Raw genomic sequence first — 26,066 nt, 5'->3', positions numbered from 1 at the left:
GTGTCTCACTGTCGAGTCACTAGCGGACGACTTGAGGAACTGAAGACATCACATGCTGCACCAACTGTGATTAATAGGCCATGGTGTTCGGGGATGGTTTTGCTGGTATTCAGTTCTGAATTCAAACGGCGTGCTTTACCTCTGACGTGGTGCCTTCGCGTGGGATTCCTCAAATGCGCTCGAGGGCGAATAGGATGATAAAATTGAACAAGGAGTGGAAGACTTCATTGTCCAGACGAGATTTCGTAATATGAACAACACCATGATGCATTGAGTGCATCAGTGCTGTCCTTGAGAGCAAATCGCAGAAATGTTGCGTGCCTTCTGCATAACATAGACCATTAGGAAGTAAGGTGCAGTCAAATGCGAACACGAAGAATGATAGCGAGTCAGCAAGCGTGACCGAGAGAGCGGGAATTTGTCTTGGCAAAACTTTTCTGTCATGCCTTTGAGTTCCATACTCGCGTAATAATCTTGCAAGCCCGCAGCATCCAGAGAGTCTGACCTTTGACTCTCGATCTTTCTATAGCACTGTCGTCTATACGAATTGTTTCGAGAAGTCTAATCAGGTGTATTCGCCGAACGTGAAAAAGACAGAAGTCCCGCATCTCTGAAGACAATCTTTCCAGCAAGCAGCACCGTGAGGTGCACTACCCTGCATTATGTCTGCAACACAACTTCTTAATCCAAAAGCTGAATCCCGTCGGCGTGGTGAGGCACTTCGAGTCAACATATCAGCTGGTGAAGGTCTCCAGGATGTGCTCAAGTCGAATCTAGGTCCATCAGGCACGATCAAGATGCTTGTTGATGGCGCAGGCGCAATTAAATTGACCAAGGATGGAGCAGTTCTCCTGAAAGAGATGCAGATACAAAATCCGACAGCTGTTATGATCGCTCGGGCAGCGACAGCGCAGGACGATATCTGTGGGGACGGTACAACCAGCGTGGTGCTCATGGTAGGAGAGTTATTGAAGCAGGCAGACAGATACATCTCAGAAGGCCTACACCCGAGGATAGTAACGGACGGATACGAGATCGCAAAGACTGAAACATTAAAATTCCTGGACACATTCAAGATCACAAGAGATGTCGATCGAGAACTGCTACTGTCTGTAGCCCGAACGAGTTTGTCCACGAAAATCAACCCTGCCCTAGCCGAGTCTCTCACTGCCTCTATCGTTGACGCTGTACTCGCAATCAATCGACCCAACGAGAAACCCGACCTACACATGATCGAGATCATGAAGATGCAGCACAGAACCGCAGCAGACACACAGTTAATCCGTGGTCTGGCTTTGGATCATGGTGCTCGACATCCAGACATGCCCAAGCGTGTAGAAAATGCGTATATCCTCACCCTTAATGTCAGTCTAGAATATGAGAAGAGCGAAATAAACAGCGGATTCTACTACAGCAGCGCCGAGCAAAGAGACAAACTCGTTGCTAGCGAACGCAGATTCGTTGATGAGAAGCTGCGCAAGATCGTCGAGCTCAAGAACGAAGTCTGCGGCTCAGACCCAAAGAAATTCTTCGTCGTAATCAATCAAAAAGGCATCGACCCTCTCTCCCTCGACGTCCTCGTCAAGAACGGCATCCTCGCACTACGACGAGCCAAGAGAAGAAACATGGAACGACTACAACTCGTCTGCGGCGGCCAAGCACAGAATAGCGTCGAAGATCTAGATCCAAGCGTCCTTGGCTGGGCCGGCCTCGTATACGAACAAACCCTCGGCGAGGAGAAATACACCTTCGTCGAAGAAGTCAAAGACCCCAAGTCCGTCACCCTCCTCATCAAAGGCCCAAACCAACACACCATAACACAAGTCTCCGATGCCGTACGCGACGGTCTAAGATCAGTCTACAATACCATCGTCGACAACTGCGTCATCCCAGGCGCTGGCTCCTTCCAACTCGCAGCAGCAAACCACCTCTCCTCGGACGCCTTCCGAAAGACTCTCAAAGGCAAAACCAAGTATGGAGTGGCCGCATTCGCTGATGCTCTGCTAGTAATACCGAAACAACTCGCTGCAAATTCTGGCCACGATATACAGGAATCCCTAGCCAAGTTACAAGACGAATTCGCAGACTCGGAAGGACAGCCTGTGGGTCTGGACTTGAAGACCGGAGAGCCGATGGACCCTGTACAAGAAGGCGTGTTTGATTCGTATAGAGTGCTAAGGAATTGTATAGCGTCGAGTCAGGGTATTGCGAGCAATCTGTTGCTTTGTGATGAGTTGCTCAAGGCAAGACAGATGGGCAGACAGGGCGCGCCCGGCGGAGGTGGTGAGGAGTAGACTTGATGGCTGACATGTTTGAGCGTTTTATGCATAGCATAATGTGATATGGCATGACACGAAGCAGATGAAAGAAAGCATGAAAAAGTGAACACAAGAAGAAACTGGTAAAATGGCGCCTCTCTGGCATGATACCCTATCAATACGTATTGAGCGATGAGAAATGCAATCATTGAACGTACCAGCACAGGTTATTGCATGCGCAATGCTATTCACTTTAAAATCATAGATTGAGTGTATCAAAAACGGATATCATGTCTATCTAGTCGTGTTCCATCCTCGAAAGCCAGATGTACGTCGAGTGAGGTAGCAGGCGCCATGCTCCCTAAGGCTTCCAAATTGCTCGTGTTCCGGGGTTCTGTTACGGCAATAGATGCATACCATTAATCGGAGTAAGCACCATAGGAGCGCACTGATTCTTGGTGTCTCATCGCGCCAGCTGTCGTCACCTTTCTAACAGAATCATGCACGAACCTTTCAAGGTGCAGAACATACAGCTGTGAGTGGTGAGCTCATGAATTTCAGTGGTAATAGGCTAAAGGCACACCATCTCTTTGGCAGCAGAGCGGTTGAATAGGCGGCAGATTCCATGTCACCTCGGCAGAGCAATAGTACATCCGGCCCGTTCAGTCTTACACCGATACTTCCACAGATGCTCTCTCTGATGTGACGGAGCAGGTCATTTCGATGTGACGGACGCGCCGAATTCAGAAGTTGTTCAACTGGGCCCATGAGAATGAGGTCGCTGTGAAGTTCTCCGCTATAGTCCTTAGATTTGCTCAGAGCCGGAGTATTGATCTCATCACAACTTCGAGTTCGCCTTCTATTTCAAACCACGACTACGCTGGTAGGTTTCATTGATCTGCTTCTGGACTTTCATCTGTTGACGCTCAATCTGGTCTTGTGTCTGTCCGTGTCCATTGCCCCTGGAATCGATATCCATGGCATCGTCATCGTGTAAACCTCCACCTCGAGCACCCCCATCGACGGGAGTACCTGAGCCGTCCATGACTCTGCTGCCATGCACATCTTCAGTCTTCGGTTTTGGATCGAGGCTCATCTGACCCTCCATGATGCCAGCCATTAGGCCACCGCCTTCACGCAGTTTGTTAATCGCACGTACGGTGTCAATGGCTTTGTGGAGTGTTCTTCTGGCGTTGAAGTTCTTTTTGACGATTGGTAGCAGATCGTCTCCGTTCTTCTGTCGTTCGGGTGACATGGGATCGTCGCTGTTGATCCAAGGGTGTTGTAAGGCCTCGTGAGCGGTCATACGTTGGCGAGGGTCAACGGTGAGACACTTGTTGATGAAGTCGCGAGCAGTTTTCGATACGTTGCGCCAGTATTCGTAGGGTGTGAAGTCGTAATCAGCTTGTAGGATTGCTTGCATTTCCTCTAAATTAGAGTCACGGTCGAAGGGGGTGTAGCCACACAGGAGAAAGTAGGTAATGACTCCAATAGCCCAAATGTCCCTACGACAAAGTTAGCAAATTTGACAAACGTGTAGCTTTCTGGTCTTACACAGGCTTTCCATGTCCAGTCTTCTTGAAAATCTCCGGAGCCATATATCCAGGAGTGCCGCAAGTCGTGGTCAAGACATGGAATTGCTCTTCGTCCATGATCCTGGACAGGCCGAAGTCTGCAATAAGGAGATCTGCATTATCTTCTGGAGTTCTGAAGAGCAGATTCTCAGGCTTCAAATCTCTGTGCACAATGCCGTGGTCATGTAGATAAGCAACAGCGGACAGTGTGGCTCTGATGAGATCCGCAGCATCTGATTCGTAGTATGAGCCTTTGCGACATATACGGTCGAATAGCTCTCCGCCTAGAGCCAGGTCGGTAACAAGGTAGACTACCACATGTCAGCAGTGACGATATGCTCTAGAACGATAAGTCTGACGGTTGTTCATGGTCTCGAAGTAGTCGACCAAGGTCAAGATGTTTCGGTGGCCCACAGAGACTCTCTTCAAGACTGCTATCTCGTTCCGAACCATATGCTCTCTTCCAGCCATCAATCTCTTGTTGATCACTTTGGCAGCATAGTAGCGACCGGTATCGATATGAACACATTCTTTGACGACAGAGTAGGAGCCTGCGCCTAGTGTTTTGCCCGTCTTGTATCTACATGGCTGAATCACTGGTTTCTGTCCAGACTGAGCCATGCTGTATGTGACTGGCAGTCTCCAGCTGACTCCTTTATGGTGTTCGCTGGGCACTAAGGTGATATACGGGCAGATTGAGAGGCTCGAGCAGGAGGAATGCGGGGTACGACGAGACGAGGTCGGTCAGGAAAGGACGTTGGACGGAGCGAGAAAGGTGCAGATATTGTACAGGTTAGATAACAGATACAGGAAGGAGCATGGATGGTCTATGAGGTGGTGTTGAGATCGTCAATTCGGCTGCGACGCACGCGGATTCGATACTGACACTTTCTCACCGCAAAGACCATCTCCAAGCATATGGAGGCACAAGTTCCGTTCTGCGGGCCTGACTGGTCCCTGCTATCCAGCTGTAACTTTTGGTTCTTTCCTGTCAGCCGTGCTGCACATTTAATGCATGGCAAACTCCACAAGGCAGGAATATGGCCCATGATGAACATTCGTGCTTTTGAACTGGCCAGCTGAGGATCAGTCTCGTAACACTTTTATTGAAGCTTAGGAAACAATGTTCTTGGCAATTTGTTGCTGGTATGCCACTGCTGGTACCATGACCAACCTGGGCAGAACAGAACAACCTTCAGTATGAGGCAGGTCTCCGTACAGCATGGGAAACCTGCATATGGAACGAAAGAGATACAACAAAAGTGCTTCATGGGCGAAAAGGCTTGTACATGAGTATTCATTTCGTTTACTACTGGATGGAACCTAAACTGAATAGTGGAGCAAATATCAAAGTGGTCTGGCCCGTTGGAATCTGGAGTCGTTGCGGTGCACGTCGATGAGCTCATAGAGGAAAACAATCCAGCTCCGTTAGCTATTGTCACTGCTCGAATCTGAAGACTATTCGACTTCTCGGAAGCCAGCACTACTTTCCTGGTAGTGTTCTGACCTCAAAGAAAAGAATGTCAGCAAAGACAAAGGCTCGACGTCGCAGCTTCTTCCCTCATTATGCCAGGCCCAGTTAGCAGTACTCTTACTGGTACCACTGCTAGTACTGCTTCACTTCAGCTTCGACACGCTATATTGTCCAACGATGTTCCGTTGGTAGAGAGACTGCTGAAAGCATACCCTCATCTCGTGCACAATCCAGATTACAATGACAAAAGTAACACATCGCTCCACTTGGCTGCGAAAGCTGGCTATACCGAGCTCGTAGTATGTTTATTCGCAATTCAAAGTCATTCAGAGCTTACATAGAACAGGAACTATTGATCTCAGAAGGTCACGACCAGTCGCCCGAAGTCACCGACTACATCTATAGTTCTGCAGGCAACAACCTTGGTGTTTCGGTAAACACTGATGGCCAAACTGCGCTGCATTTGGCTGCAAGTTCCTTGCGAGTCGACACGGTCGAACTTCTCTGTACCGAGTTCCCAAACACAATCGACCGACCTGACCATCGCGGTCGCACGCCTCTTCTGCTAGCTGCAGGCGCGCAAGCACCTGTCACTACCAAGGTTGTTCGAGGAAGGAAGAATACACTTCAGTCCAATGAAGACGTAGGAGTCGTTGAGGCTCTATTGCGTCACGGTGCCAATGTCAGAGCTAGGGATCATCAAGGAGACACCTGTCTGCACCAAGCTTGTGCTTGGGGCAACCTGAAGACCGCAAGAGTGCTGGTACAAGCTGGTGCAGATCCACTAGCCTCGAACAACGCAGGCTGGAAACCCGACGCCTACAGTCTAAGCGTGCAAGCTGACGTCTACTTTCGAAACCTGGTTGCTGAAGTCGAGAAGCGAAAAGCCGAGGATATGCAAAGAAGGAGAGAAGGCAGGCGCACAAATACTGGTGGTGGTGGTCAGGTACGGCTAGTGCAGGAACCTGTAGAGTTGGAAGACGAACCCGAGCCTCTCTCAGACGCAGATACTCCTGTTCAAAGCAGGACAAAATTCAGTAGGACTGAGTCTACCAACGAACAGTCCAGAGATCGTCAATTCGAGGCTGGTGGTCTCAACATCAGTACGGGAGGTGGTCGACTCCTTAGTGCTCACGCTTGGAAATGAGTCGAGAAGTCCAGTACCACCGATGGGAACTTGTGGCGCTCAATACTTGATCTGGCTGAGTAGACCATGGAAGAGATCAGGCTGGTCCGCAGAGTGGATTTTAGAGCATTAACAGAGTGTAACATTCCTCCATGGCAAGATGAGAGTGGAGATCACTTGCTATATCAAGAACGCGAAGAAGGTCCTCAATTTCTAGCGATATACGGCATCAGTCGTGGCTCGTGAAAGTGCAAGCATAGCTCTCGAATGAGACAGTACGAGAGCATGCTCAGTACTGTTCACGAAGACGCGCATTTCCTCCTCGAAACTGGCACCAATCACAATGATTCTCGTCACAGCCGGTATCATGCCAGAAACAGTATGAGCCTTTGCATCGCTTGCAGGTTTTGGCCGATCGAGACGCACAAGGCGCGCAAACTCTGCCACATTCGAAGCATGGTCGGGTTACCACAGCTTTCGTGGAGAGGCCGCTAAGGTAATGAAGACTGCGATCGTGTTCCTACGAAGACTATGTTAGCTCGGTAGTTCTCCAAGTAATGTAGAAGCAAAGTCAGCCAGTGCGATGATGATTTGAACGGGGAGAGGAGCAACCGGTATGCGCACTTTTCAAGCTTTCACATCCGAACCCATTTTTACATGCATTCGGACATGGTCTTTCGTGTAGCTTCACGCCCACATGCCATTCGATCCCGCGCCAGCCATCATCTCACCAACAAGACAGTTCTCAACACAGAAGCCATTAAATACCTTGATGCTATGCCCGTTTGTCCTCTCCAGTCCATCACGTGATCCAAAGTCTTCGGGGACTGGAACATATATGAGTCCTGCGTTGCTCAGAGCCTCGAGGTCTCGGAGTTTGTTGGTTTGCTTGGGATTGTAGCAATCTGTGCACCACCATCTCTGGCAACTATCGCAATGCCGGTTGACTAAGCACCATGTACACGATACCAAAAGTCGTTGCGGATTCGACTTTGATGTCGTCGGGGGCGTTATGGCATCGAGAAGTTTGCCGGACCACGGAGGTGGTGCGAGTAATGGGAACTGTGATCTTTCACTTTCTCCCCAAACAGGAGTATTTTCAGGTAGTTTACCACACCCAGCACAACCTTCCTGGCCCAATGCTATGGTGGCCAGTGTCGGTACTCCTGGCTTCTTGTCAATGACGTCTTTGGATGCATCGTGTAACGAAGAGGACGCATGCAGATGCATAGCTTTGCACAATACCGCGTCGAACAAAATTATCCCGTCACACGCTTGTAGTGTTTCTTCCCACGAGGTACGGCTGTCTGCTCCAATAGACATGATACGACCTGAAGGCTGATACCACCGGCTGGCATTATCGGCAGAGCATTGTGCTTTGTCTGAAGGCAGTAAACCCAGAGTAGCGCCGTCTGTGCTTGTAACGCCTCCGAATGCATCGGTTGGGAGTCCGGAGCGATGGTCTTCAACTGGGTCTGTGAAGAAATACAGCCCTTGAAGCCTTGGTGTGCCCTGCGGTCTGGACGGTCGACAGATATGCGTTAGTAGCTTCTGTAGTCTCGATTGGTTCACATTAGGACATTGACGAATGCTAAGGAGTCGGACATTGTACCGCTCGTCTGCTGCTACGATATCGTAGATCAGGTCATGTGTAACTGAACCTAGGCCATCCAGGACAAGTACTTGCACATCTCGGAGGATTCGTCGACGCTCGCACTTATTCAGCACACTGCGAAGTGGCCCACTTAAGAACTCATCCTCGGTCAGGTTCTCATCCATACGCTCAGCTCGCCACGAATGACCTCCATTGTCGATACGTGGGATAAGGGGTGTATAAGCACCTCTGCATTTAGATAGGTCCAGATATCGAAAGATTCTTGGTGTGTTGAGCACGATATCCTGGTAAATACGCGACGTCTGCGAGAGCCGAAAGATTGAGGAACGTGGCAGATATTGATATAAGATGTCAGTGATGACTGGAACGGTAAGGACGTTTAGCAGCGAAGGAGATAGCCTAGTCTTGTGGTCCATGCGATTGTCTGGGGTCGATTAGGGAAGGGCTGCTCAAAGAGGATCTGTTGCCGTGTAATACGACCACCTCATGTGCACCTTGCACCTAATTTGGTACCGTCACAGGACTCTCTAAAAGAAAAGTGTCGAGCTCGTATTAAAGATAGACGTCGATGAATTGAACGTACGTTGAATGATTGGGTCACGGGGCAGAAATATTGAGATGGGTTCAGACAGGGCAACTGCAGGATCTACTGGGAATTGCAATCTCCACCCAGCGGAAAGTTTAATATCCAGTTGCACAAGACCTTGAACCAGTACCAAGCTTTATCGATAAGGGTGTACCACAATACGTCAGTAGCCGTGGATTTCAGGCACGATTTGTTTGCTGGTCTTGTGCTCGATACCAACAGTTGTCAGCACTATAGTAATCTTTGTACATATTCTCATACTTCAGGCACATCATTACTATTGGTCTACTTTTCGTACCTGTTGCTGGCGGCCCCCGTCCTTCCATGGTATTCGTGTCGTAACCTCCTCCTATGCCACTTGTGTGCTGGAAGGTGAAATACTTGGTAGCTCAAAATGTTTGGTTTCATTGCTGACTTCATTGCGTACGCTGGAGTGGTTCCCTATACGTATCTCAACTTCGTTAACATGCCAACAGATCTGTCACTACTGTCCTCCTTCCGGCATATCTATCTTTCAAGGCTCTGCGAATCGGAGATCCAGCACAAATTCAACCATGGCTTCTCTACTTCGTGGTACTTTCTCTTGCCCTGCTTGCCGAAAGCTGGACTGTGTTCATCATCGGCTGGCTACCTTTCTATTCATGGTTTAGGCTGTTCTTTCTACTCTACCTCGTCCTGCCCCAGACACAGGGTGCAAAGCTTCTCTACTTAACCTATCTCGAACCATTCATTTCACATCATGAAAGGCAGATTGACGATTTTATTGGACAAACACATCGACGACTTGAACAGATGGGATTGGGTTATATGAACATCCTTGTGGAGTGGATTCGTGAAAAGATATTGGGACAGGCTTCACCACAGCCACATGCTGCTAGTGCTATCCCACCAGGTGCACAGGGTTACGCAAGCTATGCTACCGATCTATTGTCACGATTTGCTATGCCAGCTGCAAGAGCTCAGGCTGCACCTTCCGTTGCAGGCAACTCAGGAGCTGTCCTCAATATTCTCTCAGCTGCCGCTGGTGCGGCTCTGTCTGCTGCCAATACTGGATCGTCCCGTTCGATGCCTGTCTCTGCTCAAGCTGCTAATATCCCTGACTCCTTGCTTTCCGGCCTCAGCAGCATGTCTAACGAGCAGAAGGCATCCTTTATTGGTACACAACGTGATAGGTTGAATGGTATGCTCAAGGCGCTGGACCGAGAACAGCAAACCCTAGATCTAGCTTATGGTGACTCAAGACCTTCAAACTCTCGACGGTCACCCTCGTCTCAAGGCGGCGAATTCGCGAAATCACGCTCACAGATGTCTTTTGACAACATTGACTACGACGATCTCCATTCGGTCGGTGGTAGTGGCAGTGGATACCCCAGTCAGCACTCTACTCCACCAACTATGCGACAAACCTCGGGCCAGGATCGCAGGTCAACTTCGAGCAACTGGGTTGCAGACAGTCTCGGCAATTGGTTAGGTGGTAGTCCGCGAGAGGGCACTTACAGAGACAGAGACGAATACGACAGACGAGATAGGGAAGATCGGGACATGCCCAGAGAACGTCGAAGCCCCAGATATGGTGAAGGTGCTCCCGTCGATGATGATGGCTACCACACGGGCTGGTCAACAGCAAGAAACATAACTGAGTCTATAGCCAGAAGCGCTCGAGATTCAGGACGCACCAGAGATCAGTACGACTAACGAACGACACGCGAACCCTGAACAGCGATAACAAACAAAGCATGTATTTAAGATTTAACTGTGACTTAAAGTGCTTTTTAGTGCTCCGAGATCTAGATCTTGACTTGCGCGGGTACTGACGGTGAAGTGTTTATGCGAGATGATCTGCAAATGAACGAGCACTTGCCCAAAAACGTCCAAAGGCCAGCTCTACGGCAAACTTTCCTTCCATGCATGAACGGAATACAATCCAGAAAAGGAAGTCGCAAGACACGAACCGTCTCTACAGATCTGCGGGATCCGCACGTCGATAATGCTCATCCTGCCCGATACCCTTGCTTTTACCTTTTTGGCTCAACGTATCTGTCACCCAAGTAGCTGATCGTTTTAATGGCAAGGTATTTACTTCAGATCGTTCTCATGAGACTCTTGTTCGAGGATAAATTCAGCAAGCTACTCTCCCACCATTACGGGGGCTTTCATGACTGGATCGAACCGTAGCAGAGGAACCAAGCCTCGAAGTGTGACACAAGACTCAATTAACGACTGGCTCACGAAGGTCACACTTGAGGAAAAAGTTGACGAAAGTACTCTTGAAGATGATTACTTCACATCCCAGCTTCTCGCAACACAGGATGAGTGGCTCCTGAGCACATCCGACTACATGCTCAAGCGGCTTCAGGTTAGTATTGCGCATGTGCAGCTCATATTACCTAAACTCTCTGATTACTAACCTATAACAGACGGCTCTATTGCACCAGCGACAAGACTTTCAGTTAGGCGAGGAGCACCGATGGCAACCAGCTTCGACGGAGAAGCATAGCTCCGCCAAGATTAAGCAACAAAGTGTGGAAGAAAGGAAGCAGATTGCAGCATCACAGCGACGACTGTCTAACTACAGAATTAGTAAGCCGAAGAGCAAACGACGTAGCAGGGGAAACGTTGGGAAGGGGTGAACGACCTGACATGCTGCATTTCGTGGCCCGAGAAAACCATTGAGCATTACCGGACTCATCAATATCCAAAGCAGTACCGGTCTTAGCACAGACACTCATGACTCACCATCACTGTTGGAAGATTGACTTCTGTCTGACTCAGATGATCGTTGCAGACCAGGACAGATGGCCAGACAATGGTACCAGAACCAATATCGAAGCGATTTCCTTCCAAGAATGAGGCCGTAACACCCTGCAAAAGAATGCAGCTAAGAAATGCCGAGGCTCAGCTCTGGAAAGCAATCTTCACGGACGACCTCTTTGCAAGACGCTACAGAACAGCCTTGACCTCATTCGGTCTGTCATTCGAATCAATAAGAACAAATATCGGACGCTCCACTCTCGCAGCACCACGCTCGAGTACCAGTACTCGTACGGACTCCGTTCTCAATCATACACCGACGGTTGCAACCACCTACAGCCTCCAGCCAGGCATTTTTCGAATGAACGGGAGTCATGTGTGCAGGAGCGACAGATAGACTCAACCGCCACATCAATTGCATGTACTTTCGAGGAACGCAGTAATATACCTCCAGAGATGCATCACACGGCGTACACCCGGAGAAAGTGGACGTCAAGCATCAAACTACATGACGACTATGACCAGCCACTCCACATCGACCTTCTCAAGAGTTCGAAGTCTTGTAGCTCACTTTTGCGTAAGCTATACCTGCACGGACTCTAGGAGCAGGGTGACGGCAGCAAATAAAACGGCCCAGCATAAAGCAGAAATCCACGAAGCTTAGAGGCGTGAAAGTTCAGTCATGGTAGATAGAATATAACGCAATTCCTTTCACTATCTGTATCGCTCTCCTGGCAGGAGTACGTTATCATACCATACCCAACACAACGACTCTATACAGCAATCAATTTTCCCCAGTCGCACTTCTTCAAGGTATCAAATTCGACTTGAGCCAAGCACCGTTTCTACATGCGGTGCTTAACAATCCCGAACAGCACAAACTGCTGTCACACCTATCACCACGATTAGAATCATAGCTACCAAACCCACTGGCACGAGAATGAACTTGTGCTCCTCTAGGAACACCTAATCCCACCAATGTGCTCCGTTTCCAAGGGCTGCAGGATTCCCTTGCGTACTCGTGATAACGGTGGTTGCCATGACATGCTTGTGTGAAAGACTACCGGGTACTTCGCGCTACATTCCCACGGGATCATCATCCTGTCGTTGTGAAAGCTGTCTCGTTTCGGAAGAATTGCTAGATGGAGGCGATGCAGGTTGAATGAGCGTAGAGCCTGAGTCGGTGGAGGTGTTGGCGATGTGAGACATTTTGCTGATGAAGGGTCCGAGAATTTGAGCAGAGCTGAAAGTGTTGATAGTCAAGCCTTATCTCTGCATGCGCTGCAAGGCCTTATAGCTGTAAGCGGGTCATTGTAGATAGGTACGATCGAGCGCCGTCGTCGATGGTGGAGATGACCTGTCCTGATCCGTCAGACGGGCGAAGTGTCAAGGCGTCGTATCGCGTCGTATCTTGACTGTGAGAGGAAAGGAGGGGAGATACTGGCCAAGGCAAGATTCGAGCACAGGAACGATAACGATAGTCAGGTGCGTGGTACACTTTTTAGTAGACAAATGTTGTGGATGTAGATATTTGTAGATGTTCAAAAATGACAAGAGGTAATAAAGAAGTTTCGAAACACTCGAAAGCACTATCAGTTCCTGTACTTAGAGGAGAGAGGATCGAGAGAGACAGGGAGGCCACGACTCGGGCTGCGAAAATGAATCATGTATTTGCTTGTTGTCCTGAAAGCATATCGGCAGGTGCAGGTGTGACGTAAATCTCGGCTTACCGTCACAATGTATTGTTAACATTACCGAAGCGGCTTATAAGCCCAAGTTGAACTCAACACCGACATCAATCGACCTGGCCATCTTCACGATCTTGCTGAAGTCGACTGCCTTCTCAGCCGCCTCTTGCAAATCTATAATGCTGAAAATCTTGAGACCAGAGTTATTGACCAACTCGGCTGCCTTCTCCATGTTGGTGCCCTGTAGTCGACACACGATCGGTAACCTGAGATTCATCTGCTCTACCACGTTGATCAATCCTTGGGCGATAGCGTCACATCGTACGATACCACCGAAAATGTTAACAAATATAGCTGTTACCTTGGGGTCACTAGTGATGAGATCGAAAGCAGATCGGATGGCTTCTGGAGTGGCACCACCACCGACATCGAGGAAGTTCGCAGGTGAGCCTCCATTCAGCTTGATGATATCCATGGTAGCCATAGCAAGACCGGCACCATTGACCAGACAGCCGATATCGCCGTCGAGTTTGATGAAGTTCAGGCCGTATCTATCGAAGGTTAGTGAAGAACATAGGGTGGATTGTGAAACATACTCGGCAGCCTTAACCTCATCAGCATCTTCTTGCGATGGGTCTCTCCATGCAAAGACTTCTTTTTGTCTGTAGTCGGCATTGTCGTCGAAATTGAGCTTAGCATCCATACACAGGACCTGGTGGTCGCTGGTTTCAGATAGGGGGTTGATCTCAATCTGAGTAGCGTCCTTCTCCATAAAGACCTGGTACAGCTTCTGGATCGTGGTCTTAGCGTCCTTGATGCATTGTTCACTGAAGCCCAGCTCGGTAGCGATATTTCTCGCAATCTCGTCTGTCACACCCTGGTTTATATCGACTCGAGTGGTCATGATTGCATCTGGCTGCTCTTTTGCGACAGTCTCAATATCCATACCACCTTGCGAGGAAGCGACGATAACAGGCGACTGGGTCGATCGATCCATGAGGATAGCGAGGTAGAACTCTCGTCTAGCGAACTTGCGCTCGCAGATGTAGACCGAGTTGCAAATGCGACCTCGTTCACCAGTCTGCTTGGTAATGAGCTTGTGGCCTATCATTTGGCCAGCAAACATCTTGGCTTCTGTTGGGCTGGAGATCGTGTCAGATCCCGTGTATAGCTTAGTAGAAATTGTGGACATACGAATAGATCACCCTGACACCACCTTTTAGGCCATTGTCGAAGGTACCTTTTCCTCGACCACCAGCGAGCACCTGAGCCTTAATGACCATATCATCGCCGCCTGTTGCCGTCAGCTTCCAGTCCAACAAATTGCAGAGACATCCTACCGATTCTTTTCGCAATAGCCTCCGCTTCCTCTGCTGTCTTTGCGACTTCACCTTTAGGCACACCAATGCCATACTGCACAAGATTAGAACGCGGCGTGTGGAGGATATGGTCGACAACGTACAGACTGAAGTAGGCCAGCAGAGAGGTACTCGTGTATAGACAAGTTCCTCCTCTGCTGCTGTGTAAATGAGCTTCGAACGGCAGTATCCTGGTTTCAGCTTATCAGTATCGCTTTGCCTGTACTCATAGTGTCCTGGTTCGAACCTACCTGCAAGTGTGTACCCCTAAGGGCGACACCCAAGCTGCGACGTGCTGCAAGCTTGAACATGGTCAATTTGTGCTGTAGACAAAGACGAAGCAAGTCGTCGCTGCTCCTCAAGTTTACAAGCAGTTGTCGCGGCTGCACCTGCGGCCAAAGCTGTGCCCGTCTCAGGGTGCAGTTAACCGAAAGAGCTCGGGTATTTCCGCCGCAAAGCCTCCTAAGCCACAACATGAACTTTTTGTCCCAGCCTTGTTGAAGACAAGCACGTGAAACTTCTTTTCTCCTACCTGAAGTCGACAGTCATACGCCCGAGTATGGCTGATGGTAACGACGATGATGCTTTGATCAACAAGATACTGCTTAACAGAGCTGGAAACCAAAGCAAAGCCAAATCATGGCTGGCAGCGGCTCTACCAGAGGAGGCACAAGATGACCAGTCACAAACTGACAAGGATGAAGATTTGACAGAGGTTCGAGGTGACGATGATCTTTCTGGAGTTGGTGCACCGAAGTCGAATGTCGAAGACGACGATATCCTGAACCGCCAGCTTCTGAGCGCGAACGATGCTTTACGAAGAAAATTACTAAGCAAGGAAGCTTATGGCAAGTATCAATCAAGTCGAAAGGTTAGACCTAACACGGCAATGGCGAAATCTGCGGTGTCCAAGAGAACAGCAGATTCCGAAAGCGAGGAAGAGGGCAAAGGACGATCACGTAACAATAATCAGGTGAAGCGGACCGTAGAGGTGTCGGACACAGAGGCAAATGATTTACAGCGGCAGGGAGTATCTGCAACTACTGTACCGTCTAGAGGCAAGAAACGTCCTGGAAGCTACCTCGATCAACTTCTCGCAGAACGTGGCAAGAAGAAGAGTAAAGCAGGTTGAGATTTGGAAATGCTAAGTCAAATTTTGATCTAGGCACATACAGCCTTGAACGGGATACTCTCGGGTATCTTCCATTGCCTGCTCCAGAAGCAAGTATTCTACACAATTCTTTTTCGTTTCCGGTCATCGAGTGGTCCCCCTTCGTCCTCGTTATCCTGCTCAGCCGTATCGGCGGGATTCAACAACGAGTGCACCATACTACTTCGTCTTGTAGCAGGTGCGGAATGTAGATCGAAGTTGGACCTGGGAAATTTGCTAACTCCCACCCCCCAGCTGACGTTTCCAACACCTAGTCCGGATGGTGGTGGGAGTTCATCTGAACGGTGTGCAGGTGGGATCGACTCTGGAGGATCCGCTGCGGTTATTGTTGTCCGTCGTGAAGAGCCATTTATTTGGTAGCTCGCCAGCTGGTTCTGCAGTGCTTGATCACCACTGGTATCTGGCAATTGATTAGGGGAGGATGGCTGCCACGTGACCGAGTTTGCACCGGATGTGAAAGGCGACCCGTTCATATTTGCATTCGGAGGCCAATGCTCCCGGATATCAGCTGATGTATGTCGTCGCAAGAGGCTAGGTGAAGGCTCGCTCACATTCGAGAGCGGATGTGGTTGCACTGGAGTGGGTAATGCTGGCTTGCTGAAACCAGGAGAAGTATGAGCTGCGCTTATCGAGCCAAAGCGCCGAGCGGTGGGGGACGTAAAGTGAGGTGGTATTGGTGGTACGGGTGGACGTCCGCCAAAATGTGGAGGCGGCTCCATCTGTATCGACGAACGACGACTATCATTGAAGGCATAGCCTCGTGGTGAAACTGGAGGATCAAGCATCATAGTTGGTGGGTAAAAAGTCCCTCTACCATTTGCTGTAGGCTCTGCCTCTCTCAGCATCTCCTGTTGTCGATCTACCTCTTTTTGAACATTTGAAAGATCAACTCGTAGAGCAGAATCTGGAGGTAAAGCAGTATGCACTGTTTGTGACAGCTGTCGAATCCATTGATGACACTTTCCAATATTTTCTGTCAGATTTTGACACCTGGATGTCATTAATGCACAGCTGTCTTCGGTTCTTGCTAACCGAGTATATACATCGTGTAGCATACTTTCCAAATATGCTAGCCTTTGGTCGGGGTCAGGCATGGCTTCTGATGGCGTGCCTGGTTGTGTCGAAACTGGTTTTACTAATGGTTGCGTGAACGAGTCTCGCTGTATGAGGGCGTGACGGGAGGCCCTCCTTTTGATCTCTCTCAACCCTAGTAGATCGCCTTTCTTGAAGTTTCCATTTCCGTGCCGGAACTCCCAGAGAGCCGATTCAGATGATCCAGTGTGAAAGACATCGCTGACTTTATGGAAGCCGTACATGTTCAGCTGGCGCACAAACGACGATATATTGGTGTGTTTGAAATACTGCGCGAGCACCTTGGAAAACTCGTTCGAAGGTGACATGACGAAGCTGTCTCCATTATTCGACCAGGATATCAGATGCTCGATGCTTCTATCCTCGAGCATACTGTATAGCTTGTGTATAAAGGCCGTTTGCACCACCTTAGGCCCTTGGGCAGCGTTCATGGCCGCGGCACCTATGTGCCCTTGCTCTCTTGCATGTTTCGGACTGCTTCCGTTCATTCCATCTAAGCGTTGCTCGACTTCGGGACTATTATTCGAAGGTGGCCCCATACTCGCAGAAGGGGATGCCGTCGAGGTATGTTCGGATCTAGGCGAGCCCGTGTGCAAGGGGAGCACTCTTGGATTCTGGTTGAAAGGACTATCGAACGGACTCCTGTTCTGTAATAAGGTGCTCATGTCTTCGCGCATTCGGGATTTCGCGACACTCTCGCCGCAATTTCCAGTAACAAATTGTACATGAAATGGTTTTTGTGATAGGTTTCTTCAGGTCGCGTTGAATCGTGCAAATTCCGATGAGTGATATGGAAGCGAGTATGCGAGCTTTCACAATTGAGCAATGGACTGAAAGATTATGAAAGGAGGGCGGAGAAAGGTCGCAACGATACACTTTTGGTGTCGCAGAAGGATGGTTATTGCTCGATGTTGTTATTGCTTATTGTTGACAGATTTGTCTAAGCTCCAGCAACAAAGTATGCCACGAATACTTTACGAGTCGTGGTGAGGGCCTCGGGTAGAGCTCGTGAGATGCAGTACAGGACATGAATCGTCGAAAAGATAGTAGACTGGCTGCGGCTCGGGTTGCTCTCGAACGGATCTCATGGGCGTTGTTCCAGATGCCGAGGGGTTCCAACAAGCTCCGTCCACGCCCCTAAGCGCGACCCGAACGTGGGTAATTTGCTAGGCGAACGCAATGACCCGGTGGCAGAAGCTACCTTAGTCCGGGTTGTTTGGAAGCACTCTACAAGTAGTGTGGTAGCATATAGAGCGCTTTGTAGTTGTGGTCTATTGAAGAGGAGTGGCACTAAGAAGCTGCTGGGCTTATTGACAGGAAGTCTACAAAGCGAAGCACAGAACCTGGTCGCAGGTAAATTGGCTGGTCTGGCTCTTAGTCTCCTATTCCGCCGTCTGTCCAGGCAAAACTCAATAGTTAGATGACTAGGCAGTGGATCTGCAAACCTCGCAATTCACGCCAATAGCACTTTGATGTCCACGACTTCGCTCCATTGTTGAGGTCTAGCAGTCGTAGTCAAAATGTTTAAACTCGAAACATTTACAGAAGTACCTGTCGAGCCTCGATTGCGTGTGGTGCTAGCCGGTCGAAAGCAGGAGACGCGGCCGACATGTGCAATAGAAAGAATGCCGAGATTTGAAGTCGGGGTTGATGCATCCTGTCTGGACACTTCCTTTGTTCCACCACGTCTATTGTGGTTGCCTGACATTGCTTCGAATAGGTTAGCTCAGTCTCTTTCCAAAGCTTTGGTACCAGTTTGTACCTCAATCCCACATGAGTGAAAGTACTTGCTTTGATTAGGCTTGTTCATGTTGACGCAACTTTCAGCTTTGGCGTGGACAGTTGATCTCCCGTCCTCGCCAAACTCCATCACGTTCGTGAAACAAGCATCCAGCGCCGCTAGGTAAATGGGTGCCTGGGCACCTGTCGGCATGCAGATGTCGCTTTAGTGATTTGGCTTATCGTGTCAGCAACAATGTTATCAATCCTCAAGTGAATGAAGACGATGGGTCAGCTATGATGCACATGCCTATGTGGCAATTTGTCGAATGTCTCGATATATCAGTAGTTATTCTTACCAGATCCTAGTCCAGAAGGCTATGCCAGCCGACAAGGTCGTGGCTGTTCTGCTGGAGTTATCAATTCTCATTGGCACAAGTTGTAGCTCAGAATCAATACAGTAAAACCAGCGGAAACACTGAGAGGTTCTCTTGGTCAGCCTAGGTTATGCTGGCACCCAGGTTCCGTCATCACGATTGAGTCAGGGTAGTCGAAAGCTCTAGAGTCGTCCTAACGCTTCCAAGCATAGGTCCCAGATGTCTGGTCGCGCTAGTGGTGGCTTCAGGAGATACGCCTTTCGGTAGACGACATAGGGCCATAAGCCACCCGGCCTTACACCTCGTGCGACCTGTTTGTTGTCTCAGATCAGCTGTCATACGACAATGCCTGTTCCCGTATCTACCGAACAAATATAGGCTTCGATGCTTCCTACCCACTATCTTCGGGACGCATAGAGCATCACACCAGACGTCTCTCAATTGAGACATGATTGTCTGTTGGAACCACAGTATCTCTTCTGTTAGTGTTTACCTCGTCGACAGCGATGGCGATCGCTACATAGAAACTCCATGTGTCTGGTTTGAGTAGATTCGTTACCGCTGCTCAAAATGACACACCTTTCAGCGCATTCCTTCAATGACTATACTGAAGGGTTCATACTGATCCCGACGTAGGGGATAATCAGTCAAATCAACTTGGCGTCAAGCTGTCAGTGGCACGTATCGCTCGCGTCTGTCCCTCAGCCAAGACGTGGCGAGCGTGGATCTTCTGAAGCATTGGGACGATACTTGATGGGGTTCAATCGAGATGTTCGAAGAATATGATCGCTCGGGATTCTATTGTTGTATAGTCTCTGTGCGACAACGACCATGTCGCTAGTCCTCTTCCGCTGATTGCTTCTGTGCTTGTCGACTCAATCAACCTCTAGATGTAAAATCAGTCGTCACTAAGTACGTGTAATTGACCAAGTGAAGAGAATTTGGCATGTTGATCTCCAGCAAATGAAGACAGTCATCGATATATCAGTCTCAAACGAAGATGACTGTGACAAATAATTCCGAGAGGGAATTCATGGACGTCAATGCTGCCAACTTGGAAGTGAGAATACAGGCTGTTTGTCCTTCAATCAAAAGTACCAGCTGAGGCAGTTCAGACTCGATAAAGATGAGTATTGGTCATATACACAAACAAATGCTTGTATACAATGGTATGAATACCTGGCCGCAATTCCAAGATACCATCATCAATGCAAATCATGAAACATTGGGATCCGAAGTAATGCTTGTCAGACCTCGCTTTAGTAGATGTTGATGGACGCCACGCTGAGGTGAGTTGTATCGGTTCAACTTCGGCACTCTAGAGATCTCCATGCCGATTTCAAAATAAAAATGTTGGAAATATACTAGCACATATCGCTTACCAAACTTTGCCCCGCGAACAGTTAATCTTGGTCCTTGTAAAGATCCTGGTGTCACAGTGTGGAATATAACGAGCGAAGAATCAATAAATTAGACAACCCTACAATGGCCTCACTTGCGAGCGCGAGGCGGCATGTGCCACTGGCACAAGATATCGAAATGGCTGGAGGCCGATTGCGCACGAAGTCGATAACTGGCAAGAGGAAATCCCGATCAGATGAGGAGACCAAAGGAGATGGTTTCGTAGACGCACGGTCGTCGAAGAAGATCCTTGCCATGGCACAAGACCTTGCAGACGAAGAATCTGCGGAGAGGAGCGCAGCACAACCACGACAGCCAAAGGGCACGTTCGAATTCGACTCGCGGTTTGACGATAACGAGGAGGAAAAGTACCCGCAAGGTGGTGACGACGAGGATGAATGGGTGCCCGAAGAGGAAGAGGAGGTAGTGGAGGAAGAGGTAAATCCTGAAGAAATGGCAGTCTACAAAAAATTCCTTCCTGAAGGCGAAGAATTCGAAGGCTTCGGTTCGTCGCTAGCAGGTCTGAGCACAACTGGTGACTCTAATGCACGACGAAACGAAGAGGAAGCGACTGGACCAGGAACGAATCTTACTGCACTCATCCTACAACGTATCGCTGAGAAAGAGGCCGAGGAAGACAGAGAAGCTGCAGGACTAGGCCCAGTAAGAGGTGGAGGTGCACCAGAAGATGCAGTGGAAATTCCCGCAAGAGTAGCTGAGACTTTTGAAAAGGTAGGCCAGATCTTGTCAAGGTACAAATCTGGTCCGTTGCCGAAACCCTTCAAAGTCCTGCCAACACTTCCACAATGGCCAGATCTGCTAGCGATATCTCAGCCCGAACGATGGACACCTCATGCCATATATCGAGCGACTAAGATCTTCGTCAGTGCCAACACCTCAACAGGACAATACTTCATTGAGACGGTCCTGCTAGATCGCGTACGAGAAGAGATTGGTGAAACGAAGAAATTAAACGTACATCTCTATAATGCCATAAAAGCATGCTTCTACAGACCGGCGGCCTTCTTCAAGGGCTTTCTCTTCCCCCTAGTCAATTCGGGCTGTACCTTGAAAGAAGCAACTATCGTCTCATCTGTCCTCGCGAAGATAAAAGTACCAGCACTGCATTCAGCCGCCGCTCTTCTGCGCCTCTGCGAGATCTGCGCCGAACAGACATCGATGATCAACAGCGAAGCAGCAGGTGCCGCAAACATGTTCATTCGCGTCTTGTTAGGCAAGAAGTACGCACTGCCTTACAAAGTTGTGGATGCGCTAGTCTTTCATTTCCTGAGATTCAGGGGAAGCAAAGACGAGGAAGCTCTGGGTGCTAATGAAGCGAAACTGCCTGTTTTGTGGCATCAGAGCTTGCTGGTATTTGCTCAGACCTATCGAAACGAGATTACAGAAGACCAAAGAGAAGCTCTCTTGGACCTGATCCTAGCTCGCGGACATGCGCAGATCGGACCGGAGATACGGCGAGAGCTTGTGGCTGGTCGTGATAGAGGCACCGCTCCAACTGAGATGGACATTGATGGTGGTGCAAAGGACGACGGCGACGATACCATGAATATAGGCTGATGAGTTTCTGATGAACGACTGCAGACATGCCATGCCAGTATTTCCAAAAGCTGAATCAATGCGATTGAAACGTAATTTCGTGCTATATAGCCCAACCAGGCTATGAACACAACGTACATGTATCGTGGCTAGATCAAGAGTTGATGTCACGCGCTGTCTACAAAAATCCAGTCCTGACTCTCAGCGTCAATTTTCAACTGTCTAAAATCTTTCTCGATGACTTCGAAGTCACTCTCGTCCTCGGCTCGTGACGTGGGATTTGGCACAAGAAAGCTCGGTCTTCGAATGGTTGAAATGTCCTTCCACGAGCTGTCAGTCCTCAAACATAAGCTCGATTTGCTGGCAATATGGTAATGGTATTGCGAGTGTTTGCTTGCATAGGTAGCGAATGACGAAGTGGTGCGCTGGGACACAGGCTGGCCATTGATTCCAGTATCGGGCACAAAGCCTTCAAGCTCGTTCAATTCGTTGCAAAGTAATGCTATGGTGCGATGACTAGTATCGATGCCCTCAATGCGAAAGCGTTGCAAGAAGAAGGCCATGGCGTGTTGCTTGAAGGAAACCTGTCCTTCTACGTTCGTTTTCAGCAGGAGTTCGAAGTAGCGCAACCACGTCGAATTATCTTCTGGACTTGATGGAGGTATCGTTGATGGAAATTGCTGCAGCAGCATCCAGGTTGATAGTGTTACAGCATCCTCCAGCTCATGAACCCGGAGTGGTCTTCTAGCTGTTAGCACACATGATATCACGCAAGATACTTGGCGAAAATCATGATCCGTACAGTAGCGGAAGACTTTAAGAAGAGCTTCTCGGCACTGCTCCAAGCTAGTACTGGTGATGTGGTGTGGACGTTCAGGATGTGACCGAGCATGTCCTTGTCGATGATATGGACGTTGTGGTGGTGGATCTGGGGAGGACCGATCACTAAGCCGACACCGGTGACGACGAAGGTCTGGAATTCTGTAACTCTTGCTTGACGATGACCTTTGAGCAGCGTGTCGGCATGCGCTTGTGAATGCGGTTGTATCCTGCTCTTCGGCAATATGGGTCCGTGGAAACCCATCAGTATGCCAAGGAGACGGAGATGCACTTGAGGACATTTGGCTGCAACATAAGTGAGAGAAATGACAGAGACGAGTCGTACATCTTCGTGGTGAGAAAGTGTGTTAAGTATGCTTCACAAGGATAACATATCAGTGAAGTAGGTCTGAGCACTTGCAATAGAGCCGGGGGCGTCTACACAGTACATATCGCCTGACACTGCGGTCGCAAAAGTGACACGACATTTTGATGTGGCTCAATTTGTGACCGTATCTGGGACCGAATAACAACAGGACCCGGAATTGAAGAGGAGTCGAAGAGCTCCGTGGCGGAGCCAAGGGTGTTCAGAACCAAGGCTGGGAATATCTGTGTAATAGCTTGAGCCTTATTTGCTTATTAGCATGATACCGCTCGGCTGGCAAATATACTTGATCCATCACAGAACGAACTTGAATACTATGGTCGTTGAGGAGCATTGAGGCTAACCCATTGTTCGCAAGCAAGATAGATCGCATAAGGTTGCACTTCCCATGCTTTGCGACCGGTGCGCTGAGCTGCACCTGGGAAGGCAGGACGTGAGAACCTTAGACGGCTGTCTTGCGATCGGGCCTATTTCGTTTCAGAATGTGGTTCCAGTTCGTACGATCGTCAATCAGAAATCAATACGAAGCTTAATGCGAAGAGACACTTGTTCGAATCAGGCTAGCTCTCTGCAGCTAGCTGTTGGGCAGTTGCGACCGAAATGCGACTGCGAGTGCGACTCGTGCCTTACAACGCGATTTCAGCGTATCTGCTCTTTTGCGACCAAACGTTTCTGCTAGTGTCGGACAACAGCTAATCTGCTCGCTGAAACCATGAACGATGCAGAGGCTGACTAGCAAATTCCACTAGGTCTCTGCTTCAGGCAAATTGAGCATGAGCACGACTATATATACGTATGTACCACGCCTTGTTGTGCGACTCAGATGTCTGGAGTCTGGATTGGGTGGTCGCTTTTCAACCACACTTACTTAGGCAATCTGAATGGCACAACATCTTTGTGGCTGACTCATGTTGCGAAAGTGGCATTTGCCTGGCAGTACTAAGCGAGACACAGAAACATGGACACTAATCTTTATGCTTCGGTATATATGTCCACAACACGCAGGCTACTTGCCTGGTTCTCAGCCTGCTCTATTTGGATCACGAGATGACGGAAGACAAGCAAACAAGCACGAGAATCTTCCTTCACGATCGACAGACGAGCTCCATCGACGTCAATGCCACTACACGAATCAGACTCCTCTTCAGAGATATCATCGCGTCCTTCCTCGCAGCAGCATTGCCTTCTTGGAAGCTGCATCGAGATAACGTATTGGCGTGTTTGCTGCGCTCGCTAAACGTGTGCATGCCTGGATAGTATTTCCAGGACGCTTATGTGACGGGTATTGTGCTGCACCATACACAGCTTTCCATCTGCCTGGGTGCTAATCTTCACAGCGGAACTCGACCTTAGTGACCAAGCTTTTCCTGTCGTCCGACAAGTTTAGTTCGACTATTTGGACATTGTGAATGGCTTGAGATGGAAACAGAAAGCAAAGAGCTCATCTTATCAACAGTCCGTTCACTGCATCCCTATACGTATATGTTGGCGTCAGATCTGGGTGTAAGTAGCTGCAGCCGTGGTCAATCGGTGTGGGAAATTGATAAAGAAGTTCCTCGTTCATGTTTGTTGTTTGCAACATGTCACAATAGGAGGTGTCTGTCAAGTCAGCAAATACTTCGTCTGTGCTTGCTGAATACCAGTTACAATTCCAACCGCCGAAGACCGCAGGGTCTACCACAGTTTGTGCTATTGCCGTTGCAGGTGATCTTTGCTTTATGAGTTCGAGCTTGGACGCAATTTCAACGAATCCAGCTTTTTGAGCCTCCCGAAGCGTCAGTCGTAGCTGTGTAATATCCAGACACGTTTTGTCGTTAAAGTGGGATACAATGATGCTCGAGATTTCCTCATTCCCAGCGTTGATCGCCGCACGAAGTGCTGGTAGAAGGGCGGGTCGTCGAGGACTGTAGCCCAGAATCAAAGCTGCGACTTGACAGCTACCATTCTTGGCAGCAAGCCTGAGCACACTTTGTCCGATCTCATCTCTCAGAGCGCTGTCACTATCGTACTGCCACACCAACGAGAAGCACAAGATATCGTTACGACATGCTGCAATTCGAAGTGGAGTCAACCCGAAGAGGTCAGAAGTCACCTTCGCTGCAGCCTTGTCATCGTATCGGAACATACGCTGAAGCATTTGTGCGTCAGACGTGTAGACCGCCAGGTGTACCAGGTCTCGCTTCAGGACATCAATTCTAGCCTCGTTGTAAGGGTTCTGCCACAATTCAAACGCTGCATCATCGTCGCCAGACATGTATGCAAGATGACCTGGCGGGTACGTCCATTCATACAACAGACGTCTCTGTTCACGACTGTCGAGCACGATTTCAGACAGTATGCGGCTGATAGCTTGACTTGCTTTTACATATGATCTCGGTTGTCTCGAAGTGGATCGTGCGCGCGATGCATTTTCGCTGAGCATGTCCTTAAGCCCACCACTGAGAAACTCGGCTTCTGAGTGAAGACTTTTATCCTGTCGTGAATTCTGCGGCGTTTCCTGCAGCAGTGCCAGATCGAGACGTCCCGGCTGATCTGGTAAGGGTCCTGAGGATGAGCTTGTTGGCGAATTGACGAACTGGCACAGGACACGCAATAGTTCTGACAAGATAAATTCTCGCGAGCACCCTAAGTCATCACCATTCTCCATACTCGCTCGTACTTCTCGTACACCAACCCGAAACATAACCTCAACAGCGTGTACGCTCGCTGTGAGCGCAGCTCTTATGCTGTCGATCAAGACCGGGTCATCCAATAACCGCCCAACTCGTTCACAGAAAAGAAGATCTGTTCGGAGCAGCTGCCGCGTTGCGTGCAAGTCGCCGAGTTTTGCTAAGGTGCACTTTGCGGGCACCATAGGACACTGGAACGGAGGTACACAACTGCTCGATGCAGGACTCTGCCATGACGATGAGCTCCTGCTAGATCGATCAGTTTCAGCTTCAAAGCAGTCATCTCGCAGAAACTTGGATTGTTTATGTTTCGTCAAGACTTGTGCACTAGAAGTTGTTTTCACACAAAAGCCGATTGTTGTACTCTTTCCCTGGCTCGTTCTCGAAGCTCTTTCAGGAGGCCCACAAGCATGCCCAAGACGACTGCACCTGTCACATTTCTCCTT

The 26,066-nt window shown here is 49.2% G+C and overlaps 11 protein-coding genes across 11 annotated transcripts; 6 read left to right on the top strand and 5 right to left on the bottom strand.

The window, feature by feature from the left end:
• Nucleotides 1-662: 662 nt before the first annotated feature.
• CCT6 (T-complex protein 1 subunit zeta) lies at nt 663-2,294 on the top strand (the record flags this gene model as incomplete). The annotated part of the gene is made up of 1 exon (XM_064895528.1): nt 663-2,294. One exon carries the CDS (start codon nt 663-665, stop codon nt 2,292-2,294), a length of 1,632 nt encoding a protein of 543 aa, XP_064758215.1.
• An 823-nt stretch (nt 2,295-3,117) lies between these two features.
• Nucleotides 3,118-4,453, bottom strand: cmk1 (Calcium/calmodulin-dependent protein kinase type I; the record flags this gene model as incomplete). The annotated part of the gene is made up of 3 exons (XM_064895527.1): nt 3,118-3,763; nt 3,813-4,143; nt 4,192-4,453. The coding sequence occupies 3 exons, from the start codon at nt 4,451-4,453 to the stop codon at nt 3,118-3,120; spliced, it is 1,239 nt and encodes a 412-aa protein (XP_064758214.1).
• Nucleotides 4,454-5,398: 945 nt separating this feature from the next.
• On the top strand, nt 5,399-6,453 carry LTR64_001145 (uncharacterized protein; the record flags this gene model as incomplete). Its single annotated transcript, XM_064895526.1, has 2 exons — nt 5,399-5,605; nt 5,653-6,453. 2 exons carry the CDS (start codon nt 5,399-5,401, stop codon nt 6,451-6,453), a joined length of 1,008 nt encoding a protein of 335 aa, XP_064758213.1.
• Nucleotides 6,454-9,027: 2,574 nt separating this feature from the next.
• Nucleotides 9,028-10,328, top strand: LTR64_001144 (uncharacterized protein; the record flags this gene model as incomplete). Its single annotated transcript, XM_064895525.1, has 2 exons — nt 9,028-9,056; nt 9,110-10,328. The coding sequence occupies 2 exons, from the start codon at nt 9,028-9,030 to the stop codon at nt 10,326-10,328; spliced, it is 1,248 nt and encodes a 415-aa protein (XP_064758212.1).
• Nucleotides 10,329-10,788: 460 nt separating this feature from the next.
• On the top strand, nt 10,789-11,263 carry LTR64_001143 (uncharacterized protein; the record flags this gene model as incomplete). Its single annotated transcript, XM_064895524.1, has 2 exons — nt 10,789-10,989; nt 11,051-11,263. The coding sequence occupies 2 exons, from the start codon at nt 10,789-10,791 to the stop codon at nt 11,261-11,263; spliced, it is 414 nt and encodes a 137-aa protein (XP_064758211.1).
• Nucleotides 11,264-13,148: 1,885 nt separating this feature from the next.
• Nucleotides 13,149-14,741, bottom strand: LSC2 (succinate--CoA ligase beta chain; the record flags this gene model as incomplete). Its single annotated transcript, XM_064895523.1, has 6 exons — nt 13,149-13,623; nt 13,669-14,214; nt 14,267-14,366; nt 14,413-14,485; nt 14,535-14,621; nt 14,682-14,741. 6 exons carry the CDS (start codon nt 14,739-14,741, stop codon nt 13,149-13,151), a joined length of 1,341 nt encoding a protein of 446 aa, XP_064758210.1.
• Nucleotides 14,742-14,989: 248 nt separating this feature from the next.
• LTR64_001141 (uncharacterized protein) lies at nt 14,990-15,562 on the top strand (the record flags this gene model as incomplete). Its single annotated transcript, XM_064895522.1, has 1 exon — nt 14,990-15,562. One exon carries the CDS (start codon nt 14,990-14,992, stop codon nt 15,560-15,562), a length of 573 nt encoding a protein of 190 aa, XP_064758209.1.
• Nucleotides 15,563-15,660: 98 nt separating this feature from the next.
• Nucleotides 15,661-17,358, bottom strand: SFL1 (Flocculation suppression protein; the record flags this gene model as incomplete). The annotated part of the gene is made up of 1 exon (XM_064895521.1): nt 15,661-17,358. One exon carries the CDS (start codon nt 17,356-17,358, stop codon nt 15,661-15,663), a length of 1,698 nt encoding a protein of 565 aa, XP_064758208.1.
• Nucleotides 17,359-20,274: 2,916 nt separating this feature from the next.
• ENP1 (snoRNA-binding rRNA-processing protein) lies at nt 20,275-21,768 on the top strand (the record flags this gene model as incomplete). The annotated part of the gene is made up of 1 exon (XM_064895520.1): nt 20,275-21,768. One exon carries the CDS (start codon nt 20,275-20,277, stop codon nt 21,766-21,768), a length of 1,494 nt encoding a protein of 497 aa, XP_064758207.1.
• Nucleotides 21,769-21,914: 146 nt separating this feature from the next.
• Nucleotides 21,915-22,831, bottom strand: LTR64_001138 (uncharacterized protein; the record flags this gene model as incomplete). The annotated part of the gene is made up of 2 exons (XM_064895519.1): nt 21,915-22,488; nt 22,527-22,831. The coding sequence occupies 2 exons, from the start codon at nt 22,829-22,831 to the stop codon at nt 21,915-21,917; spliced, it is 879 nt and encodes a 292-aa protein (XP_064758206.1).
• A 1,561-nt stretch (nt 22,832-24,392) lies between these two features.
• LTR64_001137 (uncharacterized protein) lies at nt 24,393-25,598 on the bottom strand (the record flags this gene model as incomplete). The annotated part of the gene is made up of 1 exon (XM_064895518.1): nt 24,393-25,598. One exon carries the CDS (start codon nt 25,596-25,598, stop codon nt 24,393-24,395), a length of 1,206 nt encoding a protein of 401 aa, XP_064758205.1.
• Nucleotides 25,599-26,066: the final 468 nt, after the last annotated feature.

This window comes from Lithohypha guttulata (assembly GCF_036872675.1).
Source record: "Lithohypha guttulata strain CCFEE 5908 chromosome Unknown scaffold_1, whole genome shotgun sequence".
NCBI lineage: Eukaryota > Fungi > Ascomycota > Eurotiomycetes > Chaetothyriales > Trichomeriaceae > Lithohypha > Lithohypha guttulata.
This window is presented reverse-complemented; position numbering and strand designations above follow the sequence as displayed.